General features: G+C 36.5%; 1 protein-coding gene across 1 annotated transcript in view; it reads left to right on the top strand.

The window, feature by feature from the left end:
* The window catches only part of LOC150079392 (integrin alpha-PS2-like), a 514720-nt gene that overhangs the window by 329798 nt on the left and 158345 nt on the right, over positions 1 to 26577 (top strand). The window contains exons 10-11 of the mRNA XM_090382299.1: positions 10008 to 10110; positions 13187 to 13289. Coding sequence (XP_090238425.1) covers positions 10008 to 10110; positions 13187 to 13289 — 206 coding nt within the window. The remainder of the gene's footprint in view (positions 1 to 10007; positions 10111 to 13186; positions 13290 to 26577) is intronic.

The raw sequence follows: 26577 nt of genomic DNA, 5'->3' as shown, positions 1-26577 counted from the left end.
GAGACTAGGCACCGGCGAGGTGATCTGATAGAGGTGTATAAGGCTTTGAATGGTTTGAGCATGCTCAATGCCAATGGGATTCTTCATCTTTCTCAGAATAATCACCTCAGAGGGCATAAATTCAAATTGAGGAAGGACGGATGTCGGATAGATGTGCGGAAATTTGCCTTTGGCCAGCGGGTGGTTGGTTGGTGGAACCGACTTCCATCACTTGTTGTTGAAGTTGATAGCCTAAACAAATTTAAAGCTCAACTGGACAGATATTTCGAACGAACGGAGGGGTGAAATGGGAGTGGGTTTTTTTTTTTTTTTTTTGGCTGATGCTGAATAAGCTTGCTTTCTTGCATCATATGCCTCTGCTAATGCTAATGCTAATGCTAATTTTAGAATTGAACCAATCCTTTTTTTTAATATACTTTTATAATATACTATAATATGTTCAGAGAAAACTTTTATAATGAAATGTGTAATTATTAATTATAATTAAATTCATAAAATTCTCTAATTACAAGGGCAGATCAATAAGTAATGCACAATTACACACACACACACACACACACACACACACACACACACACACACGCGCGCGCGCACGCATAAGGAAGGGGAAAATTCATGATGTAAGTTTGTTCTACTGCCAATTACCTAGTAATACATGCAATATCATTTTTCTGATGTTTTTAGATCTGTAGATATGGATGGACAAAGTGACAGCAATTTCCGGCAGTGATGGAGTTCTAATTAAAATTGGGCGATGAGTCAGCCACGTGTAGCCATCAAATTCCTGGCAGTCTATGGGGATCAGACAGTTAATTGAAGTAATGTCCAGCAGTAGCTCCAATAGGTTTTCAGCTCTTGGTTTATAAAAGATAAACCAAGAGCTGGAAGACTGTCTGTCACAAACAGTGAAAATGAAGGACTCATTGATCAGTTCATTCAAAATGACAGGTGCATAACCACAAGACAAGTGACAGATGCCATGAAAATGTCAAAAGGAAATGTCTGGACCATCATCAACAACCTGGGATATAGAAAAGTCTGTTCTTAGTGAGTGCCTAAGCTGCTCACACTAGAGATTGATGGCTGTGAGGAAAGAGATCTGTGGAGATCTTCTGGAGAGGTTTGGCACTGGTGATCCTGAGTGCTTTTAAGGTGTCATTGTTTTTGATGAAACATGGCTCTTCTATTATGACCCATGAATGAAGCAATCCATGAAATGGACACACCCGATACCATGTAAAAAAAAAAAAAAAAAAAGAACCAAAACATTCCAAATTGTTGACATAACTTATGGCCTCCTTCTTCTGGGATCAAAATGACATTGCTTTTATCGATTTCTTGGAAAGTGGAACAGCTATTGACAAAAAAAGATACCGCTTGTCCCTGGAAAAGCTTAATCGAGCTCTGAAAACTAAAAGACACCTGAACTAAATCAGCAGGACATCAAGTTTCATCAGGATAATGCAAGGCTGCATACAGCACAGATGAGACTGTCAAAGATCACCAAGCTGGGGTGAAGCATAATGTTGCAACCACCTTATAATCTTGACCGTGACCGATCAGATTTTTTTTTTTTTTGTTTGGCGGTCACACCTTATCACACCTTACTGTACCCAAAGTACACTTGTACTTCGGGTGTGGTAAGGTGTGATAAGGTGTTTGAGAGTGATATGGAACTTATTTCTGATATTAAACATTGGTGTAAACATCAGCTGCTGATTTTTACCAGGGTAAGTTCACCGCCTGGAAAGAATGCTCTAGAAAATGTAGTGTAGTGGTTCTTCACAAGTTGAAAGATTGTGTTTTATGTATGTTAAGGAGTATGATTACAATAATAAAGATGCTAGAGCTTATAGTAAATATAGATAATCAAGATGTTAGAGCTTATAGTGCGTTACTTATTGACCTGCTCTTGTATTTTATATATTCCTTAGATATATACAGGTGTTTTAAAACAAGGTGTCCAAGTTTTTGGAAATGAAAAAGGGGAGGATAAAAAGGGAACAAAAAGTCCAGCAAACATGCTCTTTAAAATGGATTATTAACTCTTTTCATGGAACAATAAATATCTTGTGCGTCTGTTTAGATATCACTTGATTCAATTTCATCGAGTTCTGGATGTGAATTCCAGAACTCAATGAAATTGAATCAAATTATACATAAACAGAGATGTTATAACAGCCTTTTTAAGCCCAAATCAGGCAACGTTGACTGGCAGGTGTCATCTTCTCTGATTTCATGCTGCCATCTATTATAAATTGTATACTATTATTTGTAAATACAGATAAGAAAGATGGCAGCACTTTCTGGATGCTATCAAGTTAATTTGTATATAAATAGACATTATTTTAAGCATAATTTAAATGCCCTTGAAAAACAAATATATGGGGTGTTTCATAATATTTGGGCCATACTTTCAGGATTGATTCAGGACTTAAAAACAGTGAAAAAATGTTCATATAAACATATATACAATTTTCAGTTAAACCATCAACTGTCAACCTCAACCATCCTTCCTGGATGGTTGAGGTTGACAGTTGTAGGGAGCGGTTAGATCATTACCTTCTGGTGTTGGTGGGATGACTATGTTAAGAGAGATATAGCTTGCATAGACATTTTTTATATATACGAGGTCTATCCAGAAAGTATCCAGCCATGTAATATATAAGAAAAGTAACTTACGTACGATAATGGCACCTTAGTCCCCTTCAGAGTAATCCCCTTGGGACCTCGCATACTTATCTCAGCGTTGCTTCCACTTTTCAAAACAATCTGCAAAGTCCTTTTTTGATTTCCATCAACTGCCTGATGGCAATCCCAACAACAATTTTAACTTTGGGTATAGCCAGAAGTCATAGACCCATGACTCATCTCCTGTTATGACCTTTTTGAGGAAATCTGGGTCATTGTTAGTGGTTTCAATCTAGTCCTGTGCAACTTCAGTATGAAATTCCTTCTAACCTTGTGACTGGAGCTGTGGAACAAATTTTGTGGTCACGTTTCATGCCAAGATCCTCTGTCAAAATCTCTGAAACAATAGTCCGTCGAATCCCCACATCGTCTTCTAATTCTCTCGCTGTCAATTGCTGATTTTCATTGATTGCAGCCTGCACTTGTTCAAAACATTTTCGGGTGTTCTGCTTGTTGAAGGCCCTCCAGAACATGGATCACTTTCAACAGATTCTCACCCATCTTTTAAGCGTCAGTACCACATTTTATCTGAGCTTCACTCATTGAATCATCCCTGAAAGCCTTCTTAATCATTCTAATAGTTTCTGTGGATGAATGTCCAGTTTTGAAGCAAAACTTGACAAATTCGCTGATCTGCTTGCTCAGTCATTGTGAAAGCGATGGTCACACAGTACACAAGCTCACTCAACGGCGTCTCACTGCTGACTGACTAGCTCCACGGGAGAGTGACTGTTCACGCATGTGCAGTAAGGTCTCCTCTGACGAGCTGCTAAGTTACATCAAGGCCATGCAACCATTTCTCAAGATATTCAAAATGGCTGAATACTTTCCAGACAGACCTTGTACTTATGGAACTTTGGTTGTTTGAATTTAAAGAAAATGGCTATTTACTTCAAAATAGTGAAAAGTAATAAAAATAATAAATAAGAATGAGCAGACACGTACCTTATATGAATAAACACTTTACTAGGTGTCTGCTTATTCTTATTATTTTGATAATTTTTCAGAGTAGCCATAGTTATGAGTGGAATCCCTCAAGGTTTCATGCTAGCACCACTATTGTATCTGATCTTCTTGAATGATATCAGTGAGAGAATAAAGGGGGTGATGTCTAAATTTACAGATGAGAAATAAAAACCTGACAATAACATATATACTAGGTTTGTTAAAGCTGAAGAGTGAGACTTGGGTGTTTTGATATAAGCAGGTGGCCTTGAATGACAACAGTGTCTTATCAATGATTTAATGTACCTTTCTGTTTAGCGAGAAGGAGGTTATAGTTTCATTATACAAGTCAGTGGTGAGACTGCAATATTGTGTGATGGTTTACAGGCTACATTTAAGAAAGATAGTGAGCTTTTTTGAAAGGGTCCAAAGACAGGAAACTTGTCTGGCAAGAATAACTAAGAGACATACATGTGATGAGACTTTGAAGGTGTAGGTCACATTGAAAAGGAACATGAAACAGGGAGCATAAATATAAATTAATGGAAGAAACTAGTAGATTACAGCTGAAGAAGTTCACATTTGGCCAGCCTGTTGTTACTTGATGGAATAAATTACTTTCCTGGATGGTTGAGGTTGACAGTGTAGTGAAATATAAGGGGCAGCTGACTCAGTACCTTCTGGTGGTATACAATCATGCTGTTACAAATTTTCAGTGGCCAATATCTGTGAAAGAAAGACTGGTAATAGTCAGGTAAGAAAATATATTTTATTTAAGTTTTATTTATTAAATGTAAATTTATTGATACCTGTAATATTCTGTAATAGAAGTTCCACCTGTGATGCTTTGTCCTCCTGCACCGTACACAGGTAGGACAGAAGCTTTGCCCACTCTTGTTTAATGTAGAATGCCCACACTGCTTGTAACTCTCACCCTCATTTTCTGTCAATGCAGGATGCACCGTGAAAATTTTCCTGTGCAACTACCTTTTGAAATTTAATTTTCTAATAACTACTGCCATTTTGGATATGATATTTGATCTTTTCAGTTCTTATATTAAGAATATTCGTAATTAAACTTGTTTCCTTTTCAATGGTTATACAGTTCAGCTCTAAACATTACCTGATTACATCTTTATTCTACATTTACTTATTAGAACGCTGAGCTTTTTTGTACAGGTGCAATGCTTGGTAAATATTGCATCTAGTAAGATATGAACTAGGACTGGCAAAGTTGATGCACCTAGAAATCCTCAAAACAACCAGCAGACAAGGGTTTTTTGGTGAGGGAATGTTGAAGAATTGTCTTATTCATTTTATTAATCATGTAAATTATACATAATTCTTGTAATCTAATTGCTTGTAAGGCATAAATGAAATATAAAAAAGTGTAAAAAAATAAAAGTATAGTTCTAAAAGACCTCATTAAAAACAACTATTCTAACAAAATCATCCGCAATGCACAATGGAAAAGCAACAGCTATCAAGACTCTAAAAGAAGACACCTCTATCCACATAGCAAAAGTAGACAAAGGCAATGCCACAGTTATCCTAAACCTGGCAGACTACCACCAGAAATTTGCAAACACCTGTCAGACCAAAAACCTACAAACTGTTTCCAGTGGACCCTACAGGACCACTGGAAAAATTTGAAAAAGAAATTCATCTATCTCCTGGAACAAAAGAAGATTGACCAAGGCCTCTTTGACTGACTCAAACCCCCCAACAATTCAGAAGCTTCCTCACTCTTTGCAAATATCAAGGTCCACAAAATAGGATTCCCCATTAAACTCATTATTAACAGAAGATCCCACCCAGGGAAACAAATTTCTATCTAGTTAACAAAGCTCCTCAGGAGCATATTACCTAGAAGCAACTACTCAATCTACAACTCAGCAGAGGCCATTTGAAGACTCCAATAACTAATCGTAAACCTGAAGACTTCCTTGTATCCTTTGGCATAGAATCCATGTACACCACCATCCCATTGCAAGATGCCAAATATATCATATACGATAATCTAGATAAGAACACAAACGTTGGATTCATCAAGCCCACAACATCAGACATCTTAGATCTAATTGACCTTTTGGCAAGACAATCCTACTTTGCCTACAGTAAATCCTTCTATGTCCAGATCTCAGGTCTCAGTATGGGCATCTCCCTATCTCCTGTTCAGGCAGAAATGTTTGTAGGCTACTTGGAAGAAAATTTTCTAAATCAGCATCCCATAAAACCAAAGCTCTGAATGAGATATGCGGATGACATTCTCTTCATTTGGAATCGAGGGAAAAACCACCTCAACAACTTCCACCAAAACTTCAACAGCTTTCACCACAAAATAAAATTTAAGGTAGAAACAGTAGAAAATGGACAACTCCCATTCATGGACATCCCCATCTCAAGAAACCCTAACAACCTGCCAATGGCAGTATATAGGAAACCCATGGACACAGGATGCATTCTAAACTACAAGTCCTCAAATCATTTCTCTACCATAAACCATCATCACAACATATGTCAACAGAGCCTGAAAGTTTTTTAGCCAACTAAAATTACTGGAACAGAAAATCTCAAACATAAAGGCAATAGCTTTAAAGAACCAATATCCTTCAGCATTAACAGACTGTATCATCAACAGAACTCTAAACAATAGTTCCAGACCTCCACAGAAGAAAGGAGACAACCTAAGACCAGCATAATTATTAAACCCAAGGAGCATTTCAGCAAAAATCCATAACATCCCCACATTCTTTGCAGGAACTCCTCTGAAACAAAAACTAGCCCTGAACCAACATCATCCATCCATCCTTAGAAGCCCTGTGTACCTTATCCAATGCTCATGCAACTCAACCTAAATCGGAGAAACATATAGAGGGCTTGACAAAATGATATGAGAACATAAGCAAGACACTGAATGTGGCAGAATCAAATAGTCTGAAACAGCTGACACACCTTTTCCTGCAGGGGCACATGGGATTACTCCGACACTGTAGTTCTAACAACAGATTCATCCTACTGTAGAAGAACCTTCAAAGAAGTCTACTTCATAAAATGTTTATGAAGTTCCACAATCAACAAGAAACAAGGAGTTAACTTCCACAATGCCTGTTGCAACCTATTCCGTACAGATATCCTGAAGGAGTTTTTAGAAAAAAGAAAATCCCAAACCTCTCAAATAAGGAAAAAATCCAGGGAGGCCCAGTCAAGATTTAAAATTTAACTTTAAAGCCTCAACTTACATTTAATAAGCAATTAATCAACAAATAATAATAATTATCATTATGGTAATAATCTTAACTTTATATGGACATTGTAATTTAATTTAATTTAATTTTAATAGTAGTACAACACACTCAATCATTCTTATGTCAATCCATAACGGATTAAAAAGTTTAGAAATATCCATGGATGTACAGTAGAACGTTGGTTATACAGAATAATTTGAAAGGCTGATCTTTCTTTTTTTTTTTTTATTAACTGGTAGTACAGTAAGCGCCGGTTATAGTAATCATGTTTGCAATTTGAATTTTGATACTAATAAGCGAAAGATCGAGTTTACTACCCATTTAGGCTAAGGTAAAGAAAGCCTGCATGAGAAGCATGCAAAAGTTCGATGAAATTTAACGGTAAAAGTACTTTGCCATAATGGCATTTGTATTGTTGCTCACTTGGTAAACAGATGATGGGTGTCATCGGTCTGGAGTAAAAGTTGAATCCCACTGGAGCTTGAAATCCTCCCGAAGTGGAGGGGGATAACCTGACCTTTTTTCTTTAGAATCACTAATTGAATCATGAGCAGAGTTATATTGGAAGTTCTGGCATCGTAAAAATGTTCGTAACATAAGTTTCACCAGTAAACTTTTTTGAAGTTTGCCTTGCTTCTTGTGTGGGCTTCCTTTGTCTTTTTTTTTTTTTCTTAATAAATTTATCCACTAGTGATTCTAAAGAAAAAATGTCAGGTTACCCCCTCCACTTCGGGAGGGTTTCAGTCTTCCATGGGATTCAATTTCTACTCCTGACCAATAACACCACTGTATGTTTACGGAGTGAGCAACAATACAAATGCCTTTACTGCTGCAAAGTACTTTTACCGGTAAATTTCATTGAACTTTTGCATGCTTCTCGTGCAGGCTTTCTTTACCTTCGCCCCATTTATAACAGATTGTACAAACAAAACGCCCAATAAACTGCAAATTCCCATGTTTGTTTGTTTGTTTGTTATTTGGTTTTTAGGAGCATTAGCAACTAAGGCCATATTGCTCCGGGATATGCGGTGGTCATTCCCTGACCTTTCCGCATCCTCCGTATTTGGTGGTGACGGGCTCGAACCCCGGTCTAATCAAGAAGCGTGTTCTACGCACTGCCGCTCCTTCCCACCTGGCTACGGAGGCGCCAAATTCCCATGTCAAAACTGCAAATTGTTTTTATTGTTTTATGGTTGTGACCTCTGGAATTCTATGTGACCTTCAGAAATGTGCTTTAGAAAAATATCACAGAGACTACTGGGTTTTCTTGGAAACCATGAGTGAATTTCAGATTAGTTTAGCTCCAGATTCAGTAAGAATAATATTGCTCCAAACTGTGCGATTTATTATTTTTCTCAATTTTTTTTACTGTAAAATGTGAACGAAAAGAAAACGCATAGTTTTAACATTGCAACAAAAAATGGAAATTATTAATAGAATTAGAAAAGGCAAAAATTTAGGAAATCTCTCCAAAGAGTTTTATGTGGGGACTTCAATAATTTATGACATCAAGAAAAATTCCAGTGCTATAACAGAACTTGTGTCAATTATTGATAGTGAAGGAGGATCTAGCAGGAAAAAGACTATGTCAAAACCTGAAAATACCACTTTAGAGAGTGCGCTCACTTTATATTTTTGTTTTCTTCACAAGCAAAGTTTAGGTGAACCAGTGTCTGGCCTAATGTTGTGTGAAAAAGTATTGGATTTTAATCGAAAATTAAGAGATAATGAAGATTTTAAGGCAAGCACAGGTTGGCTGAAAAATTTTAAACTGGGATTCGGTATACATGAACTAGTTATTCAAGGCGAGAAACTTTCTACAGATGAATCGGCAGTGGTGTCCTTTAAAAGTAAGTTTGCTTCAGTTATAGCAAATTAAGAGAAAGAAACGTTTATAATGTTGATGAGACAGGCTTATTATGGAAAGCGTTACCGAGAAAAACCACAGCCACTAAAAGAGAAATGCCTGTACTGAGTTTTTAATATGAGAAAATAGCGAGTTACAATTGCTATATGTGCAGATGTCATTGGGATGCACAGATTGTCCATGTTCATTATCAGTAAGTTGAAAAAACCGAGAGCATTTAAAAATCTAATTTTCCTGTTTAGTATAAAAATCATAAAAATGCCTGGATGGATGATTCTGTTTTCCGAGATTAGTTTATAATTTTTTTTATTTAATTAATCTTAATTTAATTTAATCGTAAGGTGAGATTAAATTTATTTAATCTTATTTAATTAAATAATTAGATTAAAAAAAATTATCTGGAAAATTTGGCTATCCGGAAGAGGTTTGACATCAATTATTCCAGATAACTGACGCTCTACTGTACTTTCAAAAACCAGCCCTTCCCCTTAACCACAGAACCATCCTAATCTCCCTCCATAATATATCCCTGTACTCAAACTACACCTGGTTTGCCCCTCAACAATCTCCTATTGGCTACACCAAGTCAGCTCCAACCTATATTATTATTATTAGCCATATGGTGCAAGGAAGCCTGAGGCTTATGCTGCACTGGCCAAAAAAAAAAAAAAAAACATTTCCCTATTACCATGGGGGAGAGAGAGAGAGACAAAGAGAAGAATGATGATATCCAGCTCAGGACCCTGGGTGTGCCAAGCCCATACTCACCAGATGTGAGCCCCTGGGGCTATATAAACAATCAACCCACTTCTTCCACCCCTAGTCTTCCCCAGCCGGACCAAGAGACTCTGTGTGGATCATGCTAACAGGTAAGTTCTTCCAACTAATTTTGAGAGTAACTCCAGGGATTTATAAAATATCTTTATTAATTAATGAGTTGTAATGTAAAGAATTGTAATGAATTGTACATGTAAAGGACCATAGCATAATTAGAATACATTGTATAGTAAATAATCGAATATCATAATCAAATTGAAAACTTGCAGAACCACTCCTCAAACAATGTTCTATCCCCATAAGCATGAAGGTGGGAAACAGCAAGTTCTCAAAACTTAACCATAATTAGTTTGTGTTTGGGATTGCCTTTAAAATTTATTATCAATATTATTTTTGGTAATAAATTACTTAGTCTACCATGTGATATTTTAGTGTAGTGTCTATCAATCATTAACATAATAAAAAATGTTGTTTTATAGATTTGATGACATAATTATTGGTGCACCACTCTTTACTAATTTCACTTCAAAAGAAGGGAGCTATGAAGAGGGAAGAGTCTATGTTGTGTATCAGAATTCACAGGTAAATAGCAATACTCCTTTCTTTTAATATGTTATTGTGTGTTATTTTTCAGGTAATAATGATTTAGAACATTGAATATTCCTAATTATTATTGCATTATGTTATTTTATTACATTGAATTAAGTTAAAAAGATGATTTTAATAATTCTAATAAAATTATAAATGATCATCTTATATATTTAAAAATTGAATATTTACTTTTAGAGTAATAATTTGATGAGCAATTCAAAGTAGGAAAAAAGTATATCTTAATGCATCAGCAGTCGGAGAAATATTGTTCAGAATCCGAGTCTACTTTGATCCCACCTGCCTACATTTGAAAAATCAGCAAAAAGTAATTCAAAATTGTTCACTTTTTGATGCACCTTTATTTCTAGTCTTTTCTGAATAATTGTGAAAAGCTATCTTTTGTATTAAAAATATCCATTTTTAATTAATTTTTGAAATTAAAACTTCCTTTGGACCTTGTCGGCAAGTGAAAATGCATATTGAAAAACCTGTGTACTTCAATGAATGCATGCAGTTGGATGCCAGTCTGTCAATAACAGGAACACCTACTACATGAAACATGAAGCACACGCATCAACAGTTCGATTCCAGATAATGCTTCAGTGGCACGAAGCCAGACAGCATTACCAATTGGTGGAAGTGCACATCAGTAAAGCCATCTTGCTATCAATAATTGTATGTGCATATGCCACTCAATGTGTGCATGGAATCAGGTTTACAATTCCTGAATTTTTCCTAATTGTGCAACAGTTAATAGACATTTCTGTAATTTTGAGTGAAATCAAAGAAAACAATTTCAAAAACAGCTATTAAGAGTTTTTAGCTGTGGGGACTGAATAGATGAAGAGCACGAATTGCTAAAATATTATCCGGGGGCTCATTGATCCCTATGCACCTGACTCATAGTTAAAATAAATATGTATTATAATATAGTTTAACTATTTTTATTTAAGTATGTTTTATTCACAAGTATGTATTATTTAAATTACTATACTGTGTTTTAATTCATTGGAAAAAAGAGGGTATTTGAGATTAAATTTCATTTATAAAAATTTGCATGACAACTAACCTAATTTCAGTCCTTGCTTATATGGTTTCTTTTTCTTTGCTGTTTTTTTTTTTTTTTAATTTCTTATTCAAAACCTTTTAATTTATAAGTGTATGCTTTTATTGCTTTTTTAGCATCAGTTCTTAATTAAGACCCATTTAGATGGTGAATACACTAAAGGCAGATTTGGACTTTCTTTGGCTTACCTGGAAAACATTAGCATTAGTAGAGGCATATAATGCAAAAAAGCAAGCTTATGCAGCATCAGCCAAAAAAAAAAAAAAAACCTGCTCGCATTTCTCCCCTCCATTCATTCCAAATACCTGTCTGCTGGCTCAGCCTTAAATTTATTTAGGCTATTAACTTCCACAACAAAGGATGGACTACCAATTACCTGCTGGCTAAAGGCAAACTTCTCCATATCCATCCTACATCTGTCTTTCCTCAATTTGAATTTATGCCCCCTCAGATGATTATTCTGAGCAAGAGGAAGAATCACATCATCATTGAACATGCTCAAACCATTCAAGGCTTTATACACCTCAATCAGATCACCTCACAGGTGCCTAGTCTCCAGACACTGTAATTTGCAAAACTTAAGCTTTTCTCCGTAAGAGCAACCCTTTGTTCCGTTCACTAATCTTGTTGCCCTTTTCTGTACTCGTTCCAACAGCTCTACATTCTTTTTAAAATGAGGCCTCCAGACCTGTATACAGTACTCAAGGTGTGGCCTGACCATTGCCTTATACAAGGGGATAATCACCTCCTTATCCCTGCTAGAAAAATTCCTGTATATCATTGACAAGACACTATGAGCTACCTCTTGCAGACTGTCTGCACTGCTCAGAAAACTTCATATCTGCCTGCACAATTACCCTTGGTCCCTTTTTTGTTCTCTACCACTGTCAGTGTAGTACCACAGAGTTGATACGTCACTCTGGGGTTACTGCTTCCCATAGGTAGTACATTTAGATTTGTCAGTGTTAAACTTCATTTGCCACCTCTCAGCCCATCTGCTCAACTTTTCTAGATCCTGTTGCAGCAACATACTGTCATTAGTGTCCTTAACAACCCTGCCAACCTTCATATCATCTGCAAACTTGGACATTAAGCTTGATATACATCATCAATATCATTTATAAATACAGAAAACAACAATGGACCCAACACTGAACCCTGACGGACTCAACTAATAACATTAGTCCACAAAGAGCAGTGTCCATTGATTACCACTCTCTGTATTTTCCCACTCAACCATCCCTTTATCCACAGAAGAAATTTGTCTCCAGTGTCAAACTGCTCCAATTTGTTCAACAGTCTTCCATGTGCAATAGTATCAAAAGCCTTTCTAAGATCCAAATATATGATATAAAAGTTATTCTTTTCATCCAGTTCCTTTGTGACCACATCATAGTATCCAATCAAATTGGTCAGACAAGCCTTCCCCTTAACAAACCCATGCTGTGTCTGAACTATAACTGAAATCTTGTCTAGATGATCCTGCAGTGCTTCTTTAACCAGTGCATCCATTAATTTCCCTGTAACAGAAGTTAAACTCACAGGTCTATAATTACTTGTGTCAGCCTTTGATCCTCCTTTGTGAATTGGGGTCACATTTGCACATCTCCAGTCCACGGGTACCTCCCCTGAGTCCAAAGAAGCTCTCATAAGTCAGATCTATGAGTCAGGTGCATTCCCATGCACCTGACTCATAGTTAAAGTAAATATGTATTATAATATAGTTTAACTGTTTTTATTTAAGTATGTTTTATTCACAAGTATGTATTGTTCAAATTACTATACTGTCTTTTAATTCATTGGAGAAAAGAGGGTAATTGAGATTAAATTTCATTTGTATAAATTTTCACGACAATTAACCTAATTTCAGTCCTTGCTCATATGGTTTCTTTTTCTTTATTACTCATCAGGCAGTCACATACTGTTTTTTTTTTGTTTTTTTTCCCTTCTCTTATTCAAAACCTTTTAATTTATAAGTGTATGCTTTTATTGCTTTTTTAGCATCAGTTCTTAAATAAGACCCATTTAGATGGCGAATACACTAAAGGCAGATTTGGACTATCTTTGGCTTACCTGGGAGACATTGATAAAGATGGATATGAAGGTAAGGAATATCATGGGTGTGCAGTATTATGTTACTGGCATAACAGACTGAATGAAGTAATTAATGCTTCTATGCATTATAAATTACTCTAATTATTATTATATTATGTTGCTCTTATATTATTTCTCCTCCCTGATTGGGGGATTCCACTCCATGATGGGTATTGCTACCAAGTGCACAGGGTGGTTGTTATGCCTGGTGTTACCGTTGGTTGAGGAACCCTCTGACTATCCTACAGATGTTCAAGATTGCGACTTTCTGGTAGGTGTTCTCTGAGAGACCTATTGCTGTTAGGCTGTTATGTAGGGTCTTTGGCACCATACTGGTGGTTGACACGATGATCAGGATGGTTGTTACTTGTTGCGTATGCCACATCTCTTTGATCTCCTGTCTTAGGTTTGTATACTTCCTGATTTTTTTTCCCTCGTGATTTTTCTGGAGGTTGCCAGTGTTGGGTACTACTATATCGATCAGATAGGTAGCCTTTTCTTTCTTGTCGACAAGGGTATGTCCGATCTGTTGTGCGAGATTGTCTTGTCCATTATTATGGCATGGTCCCAGTACAGCTTGTGCTTTAGGGTCTCTAGTACTGCCTGGGGTTCATACTTGTAATATGGTACACTTTCTTTGATCAACTGGTATTTCCTCGTAGCTTCTGATGTATTATTCTGGCTACCTGGTCGTGTCTACGAGTGTACTCAGTTCCTGCATCCCACGGCGATGTGTTGGATTGTTTCTGAGGCCAGGTTGCATTGACAACATATGTCATTTTGACACTCTGGGCTCCTTGGCAATGTATTTTCTGTAGTTTCTGGTGTTGATTAGCCTGGTCTTGGATGGCGAGCATGAATCCTTCATTCTCAGGAAAGAGTATCCCCTCGTGAGCCATGCATTGGAAGAAATTTTATCTAAGTGATCTTGATGGAGGTCATTATAGTATCTGCCATCTTTATAGCTTCATTTGTGCCGTCTGGACAGAAGGGGACACCTCACTTAGGTTGAGTGAGGTATGCTGCTTGTGTATCTTCCTTATGGCCTGGTAGAGTGCTGTTGCTGCATTTTTCTGAAAGTAATCCTTCAGGTTAGCTATCGCTGTTTTCTGTTGCTTGATGAGGTCTATCAGGGCCCCTTCCTCCCTCTTTGTGAGCTATTGTCAGTCTCTTCATGGCTGGCTGACTTCAGGGGGTGTTGGCAGCTCTTGGTTATCTTTGTTCTTGTCTTTCACATGATATCCTCCAGCTTGGTGTTAGTCCAATCTATGATCTTGAAAGAGAATGTTAGCACTGAGACTGCATAGGTGTTTATGGCTTTAAATGTGTTCCATCCATTCAGTTTTTTTTTTTTTTCAGCAAGCTTCTGAGTCTCTGATGGTATTTTTCGGTCAGGCAGGCCTTGATCCCTTGTCATGTAATTGTTGAGCCTGCATCGTCCCCAGATATTTGTAAGTCTTTCCCTCTGTCATGTCTTTATCAGTCTGCAGCTGGTAGTTTTGGCTGACTAATTTCCCTCGATGCAATCTTGGGTCTTGCATTTGTCTAGACCACCAGTTGGGAACCACTAGGTTATATAGTATATTTTATATAGGTATATTTTTATAAACTACAAAATAGTTTAATATTAATTTATGTGGTTCGGTTTAAAATTTATATTTAGTTGTTTTTTGGGTCAGGCGCCCTTATATAGCGAGCATGCACGACAGGATGTTAGTGGGGAAGATTGGGTGTGAACATGCTGATATGTAATGCACCAGTCAGTCATGTGGCAGAGAAAGTTCGGTGGTTTGCATTATAAATATTATGTTGAAAGGAGTTTGCGATAAAACTATTATGTTGAAAGGGATTTGCAAGTCAAAAAAGGTTGAGAACTGCTGGTCTAGACCAAATTCTATCCTGATATCATTGCTGAGTTCTTCTGTGATCTGGAGTAGTTGATGATGGAGTTGCTTTTCAGTTGCCACATAGAGCTTTATGTCATCCAAGTGCAACAGGTGCATGAGGATGTACACATTTTTCCTTCCTTCTTTGAGTTTATATCTATACTTGCTGGTGTTGAGCATGGTGGATAGTGGGTTGAGTGCTGAGCTCAGGGCATCTCCCTGAAAGATCCCTGTCCTGATGGGATGGGAATCAGTCTGGTTGTGATGTTCTCGATGGTGGTACTCCATTTCGCCATTGTTGCTTCTAGGAAGTTTGATTATTATTATTATTGTTACTCTTATATTATTTCTCCTTGATTGGGGGTTCCACCTTGTGATGGGTATTGCTACCAAGTACACAGTGTGGTTATTGTTAAGTCTGGTGTTACTGTTGGTCGAGGAGCTCTCTGACTATCCTACAGGTGTTCACAATTGCGCGCCTCCGTAGCCAGGTGGGAAGGAGCAGCAGTGCGTAGCACACGCTTCTTGATTAGACCGGGGTTCGAGCCCGTCACCACTAAATACGGAGGATGCGGAAAGGTCAGGGAAGGACCACCGCATATCCCGGAGCAATATGGCCTTAGTTGCTAATGCCCCTAAAAAAAAAAAAAAAACCACAATTGCAACTTTCTGGAGTTCTTGTAGGTCTTCGCTGGGAGACCTATTGCTGCTAGGCTGTTATGTAGGATCTTTGGCACCATACTGGTAGCTGACATGATGATTTGGATGGTTGTTACTTGTTGTGTTGCATATGCCACCTCTCTTTAATCTCCTGTCTTAGGCTTGTGTACTTCCTGATTTTATTATTATTATTAGTAGTAGTAGTAGTGGCAAATGAAGCAAGGAAGCAAGCATATACATCATCAAAAAAAATAATAAAATAAATAAATATACACTTCCCATTTCACCTGTCCATCCCCTTCAACGGTTTATCTAGTTCTTCCCTGAATCTATTCAGACTACCTACCATCTACAACACTAGATTGGAGTTGGTTCCAACAATCAACCACTCTCGGGCTGAAGGCAAATTTTCTGCACATCCGACTTGCAACCATGCTTCTTCAGTTTGAATTTATGCTCCCTCATGTGTGAGCAAGAGGAAGGATTCCATCAGCATTGAGCTTACTTAATACATTCAAGGCCTTAAATACCTCAATCAGTTCTTGCAGGTGTCTAGTCTCCAGATGCTGCAATTTGCAAAACTTTTAAAAGTCTTGCCTGATAAGAGCACCCTTTTGCTCCCCTCACCAGTCTCTTTATTGTTCTCTGCACCTATTCCAACAGATCCACCTCTTTCCTAAAATTTTCATTTTTAATTTGATAGCATCACTTAGGTGATGCTATCAAATTAAAAATGATATTAGTAACTTTAGATCAACTCGTGACTAACATTGCCATTTCTGAGGTGAGCATTAGCCCATACTTTCATGCTTGCTGGAAGAACAATAGTTGACCCAGATAGTAAAGACAGATAAACATACCGCAGAGCAGCATCCTTTTTTGCAGTCATTTTGATGCCTGAGTTGAAATAATACCCTGCATCTTTACCAGTTTATTGCATTGGTTCACGGCCCAATAATAGGGATTAAATTAATAGGAAGTTTTACTTCTGCACACTGCTTGGCTACTTTTGATGATGATTTAATGCATTTATTCACTGTTCATCATAAATTCACTAATTGAGGACACCTACATCTGATAAGACTCCACTAAGTTTCAAAACAGCTGTAACAGTAATGCCTTGAATTTTTATTTAACAGTGGGCTTGCCCTTGGTTATTAACTTAAGGATGACTTGTGGCTAACAATGTCATTTCTGAAGTGAGGATAAGTCTACTAATCTCAATTCAAGTATGCCATTTTTGTGTAACAGTAAAAAAATTATACTATATCATGTATAGAAATATACATGATATGAAATAAACTTTACATACTGCTTACGGGTTATTAATTTTTGTTTGTTTATTTGTTTAATGGGTTTAAAATATGGACCCCTTTGTGGAACAGCTAACTGTCAATCCAAATCATTAAGTTTTTGTGGCATTCATTTTTTTCTGTAAATGCAAAAGTGTAGGAAGTAGACCAAGAATACTAACAAAATATTTCTCCTTACAAGTAAGGGCCACTCTAGTGGTCATATGTAATCCCAGTACAACAGTGAATAGGCTTGTTCATTAATGAAGTTGAACAAATCAGCATATTGGGAACAACTTAATTCCATCACGAGATTGACAATATGTGAATATCACAGCTTATATTAAATTTTTAGTTTCTGCTATTCAATCTCAACCATCACTTCAGTTAGGTTTTATTATTTTTTAAAATTTTATTAGCATTTAATTAATGCAGTTTAAGAATCTGTTTTATTGTTTCCTCATTCAAGAAAATATAACCTCAATTGCATTGCACAAATAAAAATTCTCTTATAATATTTGAAAATTTTACATCACTGGTTTGCAGAATGACAGTGTCTCTTGATGCTATTCACTATCTACATTTTGAAGTGAAACCACACCATTTTTACTTATCTGACTTGGTTCCAAGTGACTATCATCTTTTTGAACTTCTCGAATAAGCTTTAGTGGCAGACCAAAAAGAAATATACAAGTGGCTCAAACAACCAACGAAATTGTTCTCTAACAGTATCTCCAGGCATTGATTTCATGATAGAAGATATGTATCGTAAGAGGAGTTTGTGTTGAAAAATAATGAAGTTCCTTATCAGAGGTTTGAATAAAGAATTATTTAACTGTTTTCATGAACCATCATCATATGTATATAAAGCGTGAGGTGCCAATGACAGGTATTTAAATAAAATCTGTTGAGCTCTAAAAAGACAAACTTACATTTTTATCACTAAAAGTGATGCAAAAATTAGATGTACAATATGATTTTTTATAAAAGTATACAATATAGAATAAGTATACATGAATTAAATATTTATAACAACTTGTGAAACAATTCATGTATTAAAACTGAAAAGGCTGTGAAGAGGAAATAATTACTAAGTAACCATAACTTGATCTAATTATCTTTCAATAAATTGTAATTCAGATTATCCCTCATGTCTTTCAAGATAAATTTTAGTCATGAAAAAAGGTACACTCCTTACTCATCCTGCTGGTTGCTAGGAAATTGAAAAACAGTATGGCCATTTGGTGCACGTGTTGACAGAGTTCCATGATTTTCTTTCAAAAATCTGAAATTTCCCTTTAGAAGACAAAACATTATCAAGCTAAGTGATGTCATACTTAGTATTGTCACACTTAATGCTTCTATTAATGCTAATGCTAATATTCTTGCACTAAGTTAAAAAAAATCTGCCTGAACCCATGCTCTGGCATCAGACAACACAACAACATCCTTCACAGCAAAGAACCTTGGTGCAACAGGAAGTAGGAAGTAACTATAGTTGGTGACTTGATTGTCAGGGAAACAAGAAATATATTGTACATACAAAAAAGAACACATGGAATAGGTCTGGGGCATGTATGCCAGGGTTTAAAGTTGATGATGTATGTAAAATAGCTGTCATCTTTTAAGGGCACAAAAGGTGATGTTGTACATGTTGGTACTAATGAATATTAAGAGTAGGAGATCTGAAAATGTAATTTACAAGTACAGAGCAATGTTGAGAAAAAGTCGCAAGTTAGGATTGAAATAGAAAATGTCTGCAATTCTGCTCAGACACAATGAGAGGGAGCTCATGATGACAGCCTTGTCAATCAATTTGGCCCTGGAGAGACCATGCAAGGCTTTTGAGGCAGAATCTCAGTGTGGTGTGTGCTTATTAACAGGAAAGACTGTTTTTACAGGGATAGGATATGCTTAAATAGAATGGGTGCAAGAATATTTGCTGGTGCTATCGAGGCAGTGTTAGATGGGTTGGAAAACTATTAGCCTGTGGGGGGGATACACAGACTAACAGATTAACAGCAGCAGCAACAAGCAGAGGTTCTTGCACTGCTTCTGTTGGAACATGCAGCAGCCTGGAAAGCAAGGTGCCAGGAATTAAGACTTGCTGGAATCCTCATGGAACAAGCAAATACATAGGCTTTGTGTCTTACTAAAAGTAAAGACAGGTGCATGTATACTTGCATGTACACTAATGATAGGAGCATAGTAAGTGAATTTGAAGTACTTGTCAAGTTGTCAAATGCAGACACTGTAAGGATATTGAAGACATGGCATCACTCAGATATAAGGGATTCAGAATCTCAATATGGGGTGTACAGTGTGTACAGGAAGGACATAGTATATAGTGTTACAGGGTCTTTCAGCCCTGGGGGTTCCCCCTGTGATAATCTTTTGTAATGCAGTGTAGATTTCATATAGGCCAGAAAATTGTAGATTATAGTGTAGTCTGCATAGTGTAGTGGGTGTGTTGGCCTGTTGTTCATCTGGTCTCTTTGCCATTGGACCCATGGGAGACCAAGGTCCCATCATTGCCCATCCTTTACCACTTGGAGGTGGGCCAGGCAGTAGGATCATGTAAGTCTCTGGGGCTGGGCAAACCCTGGCTTTGTTTAGGGTTACCAGGGAGGGAGAAAAAAATTCCCCCCTCCCTTTATTGGAAACAAGTATAGGTTGCCAGTTTGAGTCTTGGTGAAAAAAGGAGAGGTAAAGAGGTGGATGATAGAAAGGCTTCCACCAGTAAATAGAAGAATAGGGGATAGAGGGGCACCTCTGCAGAGGCAACCCACCCTCTACTGGTGATTAGTGTTTAAGGTGATAGGGTTCACAAGGCAAAAAGTGAGGGGGAAGGTTGGGAGAGATGGCAGAGCCTTAAGTGAAAGAATGGGAGAATAAAAGGTATATGGCCGGGGGGGAACCAATGTGGGGTTTTGGTTACCTTTTAGGCATTTTTTGTCAGTAGTTTGATGTTCCACACTGTCTAGACCAGCTAAAGCCAGTGTCAGCATCCCACATCATGACATCTGAGAAAAAAATTTGGCATGGTGTCAGCAGAGGGCAGTGGGGAGAGGCACCCGAGTTAAGTTGCTCCCACAGCAGCCAAGTCTTGAGGGGGGGGGGAGATCCTGTTTATGATGAAGGCACAATTAATTCACTTGTTTCAATTACACACCTGCCTTACTACATGCATGCAAGATGTTTGAAATTTTATATATACAGTAGAATCTAGATAAGAAATTTCTGCATAAGAAGTTTTCCCCCATACTAGGTTTGGTTTCTTAATTCCACGTTATCAGCTCTATATATTTTAATGTATTATTTTCCCGCATAAGAAGTTTCCCCCCTAAAAGCTTTCCCGCATAAGAAGTGTGATAAAGAATATACAGTGTATTATTATAATGATGTTTTCTCACTTAATATGGTTTTTTTAAATATAGAAATTCTTTATTTTTATATTAAAAAAAGTTAAACAATATAAACATTTTGATAATCGAACAAGTTAGGGCATAGCATCATTTTAGTTTATAGTAAATCACCGAAATAGGTGAAAATGGCATTGTTTTTGTTACATCTCATATTTTGAATGCCTTCACAACGAGTTGCCCTGACACTACACTACCTCGAATAAGCACCCAGGAGTGGGGTGGTGGTATCTGCCAAGAATAAGTAACATTAGTCTTCTCTACTGGCAAAGCATTGCTTATTCGGATATCCATATCCATAATTGGATATTGTTGACCATGTGAAGTGTTTGCCGTTGAGTTCTGATGGTTTTGAACAGTTCTGAATTACTTAGTGGATTGTTACTGTTTGCTACTTATTGTAATTGTGACCTTTTTAAGGTATGTTGAAAGCTGAATTTATAATACTTTATTTATTTCTATAGATTATCATTGGTATTTTTGGTAATTCTTTAAAGAATAACCGTATTTTTGTCAATCTACTGTATTGGCCCTAATTATTCATCCCTCCTTGACAGTTTTATTTTAATGTTGCAAGGATGAACTCCAAAGAAGTTCATCCTTCCAACTATATTGCTTAACATTCTGTTAAGCAATTAGAAATCTTCAGTTTAAAAATGTTTTCCCTAGGCAGAGTAAAATGTTTATAAATTCTGAAATAATACTTAAAATCATCTTTAACTTATGTATTTGTATCTCTTCATTTTTATTTGTGTAGTTAATATTTCTTAACCTCAGGTCATTTTCCCTTCTAAGAAGTTTTCCCTCATAAGAAGTTCTAAACCTCCAGTCCCTTGGAAAACTTCTTATCTCCAGGTTCTACTCTATATATATTCATGTTGCACTTACTGAGACTATTGAACACTTACATTCACCCTCCTTTTGCCTTCATTCACATACCCTCACATAGATACTAGACCACAGCACCCTATATATGGACACTGGAGACTTTTTTTTTTTGAACAAAGCCACTTGGTCCCCACATAGTATAAACACACGAGACCAATTCAGAAGGTGTCAAAAGGACAAACAGGGCAGGAGGGAGACGATTATGCTGTTATGAGGGCTGTTCCATAAAGAATGATCATAAGTCCCCCCCCATAACATACCTTTATTAATCATCCATATTTACATGATCCCTTTCAAAGTAGTTTCCATTTGTTCAAATGCACTTACTCCAATTTTTCTGGCATTCTTCAAAAGTATCACGGAAGCCATTTTTTGACATGTGTTTGAGAATCACCTCCAATATCTTTACTTCTTCCGAAGACTGGAAACGTGTTCCTCGTAGCTCCTTGTTTAACTTTATAAATAAAGGAAAAAATCATGGTGTGGAAGATTTTTAATGCTTTGGGGCAGATGAACACATTTAGGTTTCTTTTAGAAACTCTTATAATACAGACACTAGTATTTTGCTACAGCAACACAGCAAATGTTGGGAAAAAATGTGTGCTAATTTTATTTTTTTTCCTTATTTTCATTATTTGCTTCATTTATTGATTTTTATACAGGCATACCTCGAATAACGAATAGGATGCGTTCCACGAAATTTCTTCGTTAAGCGAAACTTCGTTTTCAGAGGTAAAAATACTATGGCCAGAATAGGGATACGTTCCTACGTAAAGAACATAAAAATCTTTTTTTTCGAACAAAGAAAAGTTTTATTAAATAAACAGTCAACTTACATACAAAGTGAAATCACATTTTAAAATACGAGTCTAAAGTTGATTGTTTATGCTCTTTTTCTCTTTCATTTAACAATTGCCTATACGGAGTTATTGCATTTAACACTGATCGCTTAACAATAACACTTCTTCCTAAATCAGAATCATTTTCACTAAAAAAATTTAAAACGTTTTCAATGTCATTTAAGCACCTTTTTAAATCTTTGGTTGTTAAAACTTTTTCGGCAGGAACTTCTTTAACTTTGTCTTCATTATCTTTGTCTTCGTTGCTAATAAGGTTTTCTAAATCTTCCACTGAAAAACCATCATCTTCTGCATTCAATAAATTTCTAACATCCTCTTCATCGACATTTTCGAAACCTATTGATTGAGCCATCTGGATAACTTCATTTCTAATTTCTTGGATGTTATTTTCTTCTTCTAGTACAACTTCTGGCCATATTTTGCGCCAAATTCCATCTAAGCATTTCTTAGTGACTTCTTTCCAAGAACTATCAATGTTTTCAATTGCATTTTTAATGGTGTAGTTTTTCCAAAAAGTTTTAACTGTCATTTCCTCTTTATCCTCTAGTTCAGTTAAACTGCTTAATGTTCGACGCAGATCCAACTGTTTTCTTTTTTTTTGTCCTCGCCTTTTTCCAATTTTTATATATGAGGTCAGCGTTTGTAGTGTTTTGGCATGAATTTTTTTTACGGCCGGATGCCCTTCCTTACGCCAACCCTAACCCTTTTACTCGGGCTGGGAAAACTGTTTTCTTTTCTATTTAAGTATTCTTAAATAGAAAAGCTTTAAACGATGCTATTACTCCCTGATCCAATGGTTGAATCAGGGAAGTTGTGTTTGCTGGAAGAAACACAACTTTGACAGGAATGCATATGTCCAACGTGTTAAGATCAGTAGGATGTCCCGGAGCATTGTCTAACAACAAAAGAGCTTTTTCTTCAAAGTTGTTTTTTTTTTGACAATACCGTTTTACTTCAGGACAAAAGTGGTTAACAAACCAATCAGTAAATAACTCCTTGGTAACGCACGCTTTTCTATTTGCTTTCCATATTACAGGTAAATTCATTTTTATGTTACCTTTTAACGCCCTCGGATTTTCTGAATGGTAAACTAATAACAGTTTTAATTTATAATCGCCAGAGGCATTTGATCCAAAGAATAACGTTAAACGGTCTTTGGCTGCTTTGAACCCAGCAGCTGATTTTTCTTCAATAGAAATGAAGCTTTTTGTTGGTAGCCGTTTCCAGAACAAACCGCTTTCGTCAACATTGAACACCAATGAAAAATTTTCATGTTCAATGATTTCCTTTAGTTTTTCTGGAAACTTTGCAGCTTCTCCTGTTAATTTTACACTATGAATCCTGGCCCGTTTTTTAAATTTCTCGAACCAACCACGAGAAGCCCCAAAGGTTTCTGTAATTTCTTCAGTTTGTTTAGATTTCAGGTGATTAAACTGGAATATTTTTTTTTAATGTTAAATGGGGCTTGAAATTGCCGACTTCGTTATATCGAAGCTTCGTTATCAGAGGTAACATTAACCGAGGTATGCCTGTATTCATTTTCATTCTTCATTTTATGTTCTTTGTTTCTCACATTTATTATATTTAAATAAGATCATTCCTGTTTTCACTATCTTTCTCTGCTTATATGTGGCCTAATTTGTTATACCTTTAAGGTAAACCAAAATAAGGTGAACATCTAGAGCTTTATATAGGGAATGGACAAGACAATGGATAAAGAGTTCTTTACTTATGTAAACTCTAGAAGGAAGGGGATGAATCAAATTTGTCCACTTGATATCGATGGTTCAACTGTTGATGATCCTGCTCAGATAGCTAACAAACTAAATGAGTATTTTGTATATACATTCACACATGAAGAGTTATTCAGGGAGAGGAATGCCAGAGGTGTATTAAACTCTGGCAGTGAGCTAGATGATTTTGTAATAACTAAGAGCAAAGTGGAGGAGAAATTGTTGAAGATAAACATAAGAAAGGCACCTGGTGTGGATGGGATCTATCCAGTTATATTAAAGGAGGCAGGAAAGGAAGTAAGCAAACCCTTAGCCATAATTATCAGAGCTTTCTTGGACTCAGGGGAGGTATCCATGGACTGGAGATGTGCAAATGTGATCCCAATTCACAAAGGAGGATCAAAGGGCGACACAAGTAATTACAGACCTGTTAGTTTAACTTCTGTTCCAGGGAAATTAATGGAGGCACTGGTTCAAGAAACACTGCAGGATCATCTAGACAAGATTTCAGTTATAGTTCAGACACAGCATGGGTTTGTTAAGGGAAAAGCTTGTCTGACCAATTTGATTGGATACTATGATGTGGTCACAAAGGAACTGGATGAAAAGAATAATTGTGATATCATATATTTGGATCTTAGAAAGGCTTTTGATACTGTTGCACATGGAAGACTGCTGCACAAATTGGAGCAGTGTGGCAATGGAGGCAAATTGCTGCTATTGATGAAGGGATGGTTGAGTGGGAGAAGACAGAGTGGTAATCAATGGACACTGCTCTTTGTGGACTAATGTTATTATTGAAGTCCCCCAGGGTTCAGTGTTGGATCCATTGTTGTTTTCTGTATTTATTGGTGATATTGATGATGGTATATCAAGCTTAATGTCCAAGTTTGCAGATGATATGAAGGTCGGCAGAGTTGTTAATGACAGTATGCTGCTGCAACAGGATCTAGAAAAGTTGAGCAGATGGGCTGAGAGGTGGCAACTTAAGTTTAACATTGAGAAATGTAAAGTACTGCATATGGGAAGCAGTAACCCCAGAGTATTGTATCAACTGTGTACTGCACTGACAGTGGAGGAGAATAAAAAGGACCTGGGGATAATTGTGCAGGCAGATATGAAGTTTTCTGAGCAGTGCAGACGGTCTGCAAGAGTAGCCCATTGTGTCTTGTCAATGACATACAGGAATTTTTCTAGCAGGGATAAGGAGGTGATTATCCTCTTGTATAAGGCAGTGGTCAGGTCACACCCTGAGTATTGTATACAGGTCTGGAGACCTCATTTTAAGAAGCATGTAGAGCTGCTGGGTCGAATACAGAGAAGGGCAACAAGATTAGTGAATGAAACAAAGGGTTGCTCTTACGAAGAAAGGCTTAAGTTTTCCAAATTACAGTGTCTGGAGACTAGGCACCAGCGAGGTGATCTGATTGAGGTGTATAAAGCCCTGAATGGTTTGAGCATGCTCAATGCTGATGGGATTCTTTCTCTTGCTCAAAATAATTGCCTGAGATTGCATAAATTGAAATTGAGGAAAGACAGTTGTAGGATGGATGTGGGGAAGTTTGTCTTTAGCCAGTGGGTGGTTGATTACTGGAACAAATTTCCATCTGTTGTAGAAATTGATAGCTTAAATAGATTCTAGGTAGAACTAGACAAACATTTGGAGCGAGTGGATGGCTGAAATGAGATTTTTTTTTTTGGCTGATGCTATATAAGTTTGCTTTCTTGCATCATGTGCCTTTACTAATGCTAATGCTAAGGATACTGAGCATACCAGAGCAAAACTCTTTATAGATCTACCTGAGAGAATGTCAGGGAACTAATTCCTGAATAAAACACTATTTTTTTCACCTTTATGGAATTATGGTTTGTTTTTTTTTTAAATTAATTACTCCATCAGCTATTCCATCCCTAAGCTCTTGCTGAGTTTCATTATGCTTGTCTGTAACATTACATATTGGGCTGTATTCACAGACATTATTGTTTTACCATGTTTTACCAAATGGAAAGAATATATTATTTCTGAATATATATGGTATTACTAAGGAATACATGTATTCAGAAATATGTGCAATAGGTAGTACAACTCATTGTTACTTTTTCACGTATTAATATGTCAGTTTTGTTTTTAATATTCAACTCTTATCTCTCTCATTAATATGAAAATTCACATTTGGAATCAAAAATATGTGCTTACCCCAGGGTAGGGAAAAAAAAAAGCATAATCATTCAAAAATGTGTAAAACTTAGTAAGGTATGAAAATAAATTATTTTGTCACCATCTTTTAAAATTTTCCATTTATTTCTACAAGTGACTACTTTCATAGCCATATTTACAATAAGGGCTACAGTGCCATTCATAATTTTCCAATAAAGGGTTTATTTTTTTTTAAACTGGTATATATTAATGTAATATTTATATTACATTAAAATATAAATATTACATGGGAAGCCAGGACCTAAAAATATTTTTATTATAGTAAACTTTTTTTGTTAAACTGGTATTTGTTGTAATGGGAATTTACTCTATATAAATTTGTATTACAGCATGATCTAT

This window comes from Mastigoproctus giganteus, chromosome 10 (assembly GCF_048544385.1).
Source record: "Mastigoproctus giganteus isolate SK-2022 chromosome 10, ASM4854438v1, whole genome shotgun sequence".
NCBI classification, from domain to species: domain Eukaryota; kingdom Metazoa; phylum Arthropoda; class Arachnida; order Uropygi; family Thelyphonidae; genus Mastigoproctus; species Mastigoproctus giganteus.
This window is presented reverse-complemented; position numbering and strand designations above follow the sequence as displayed.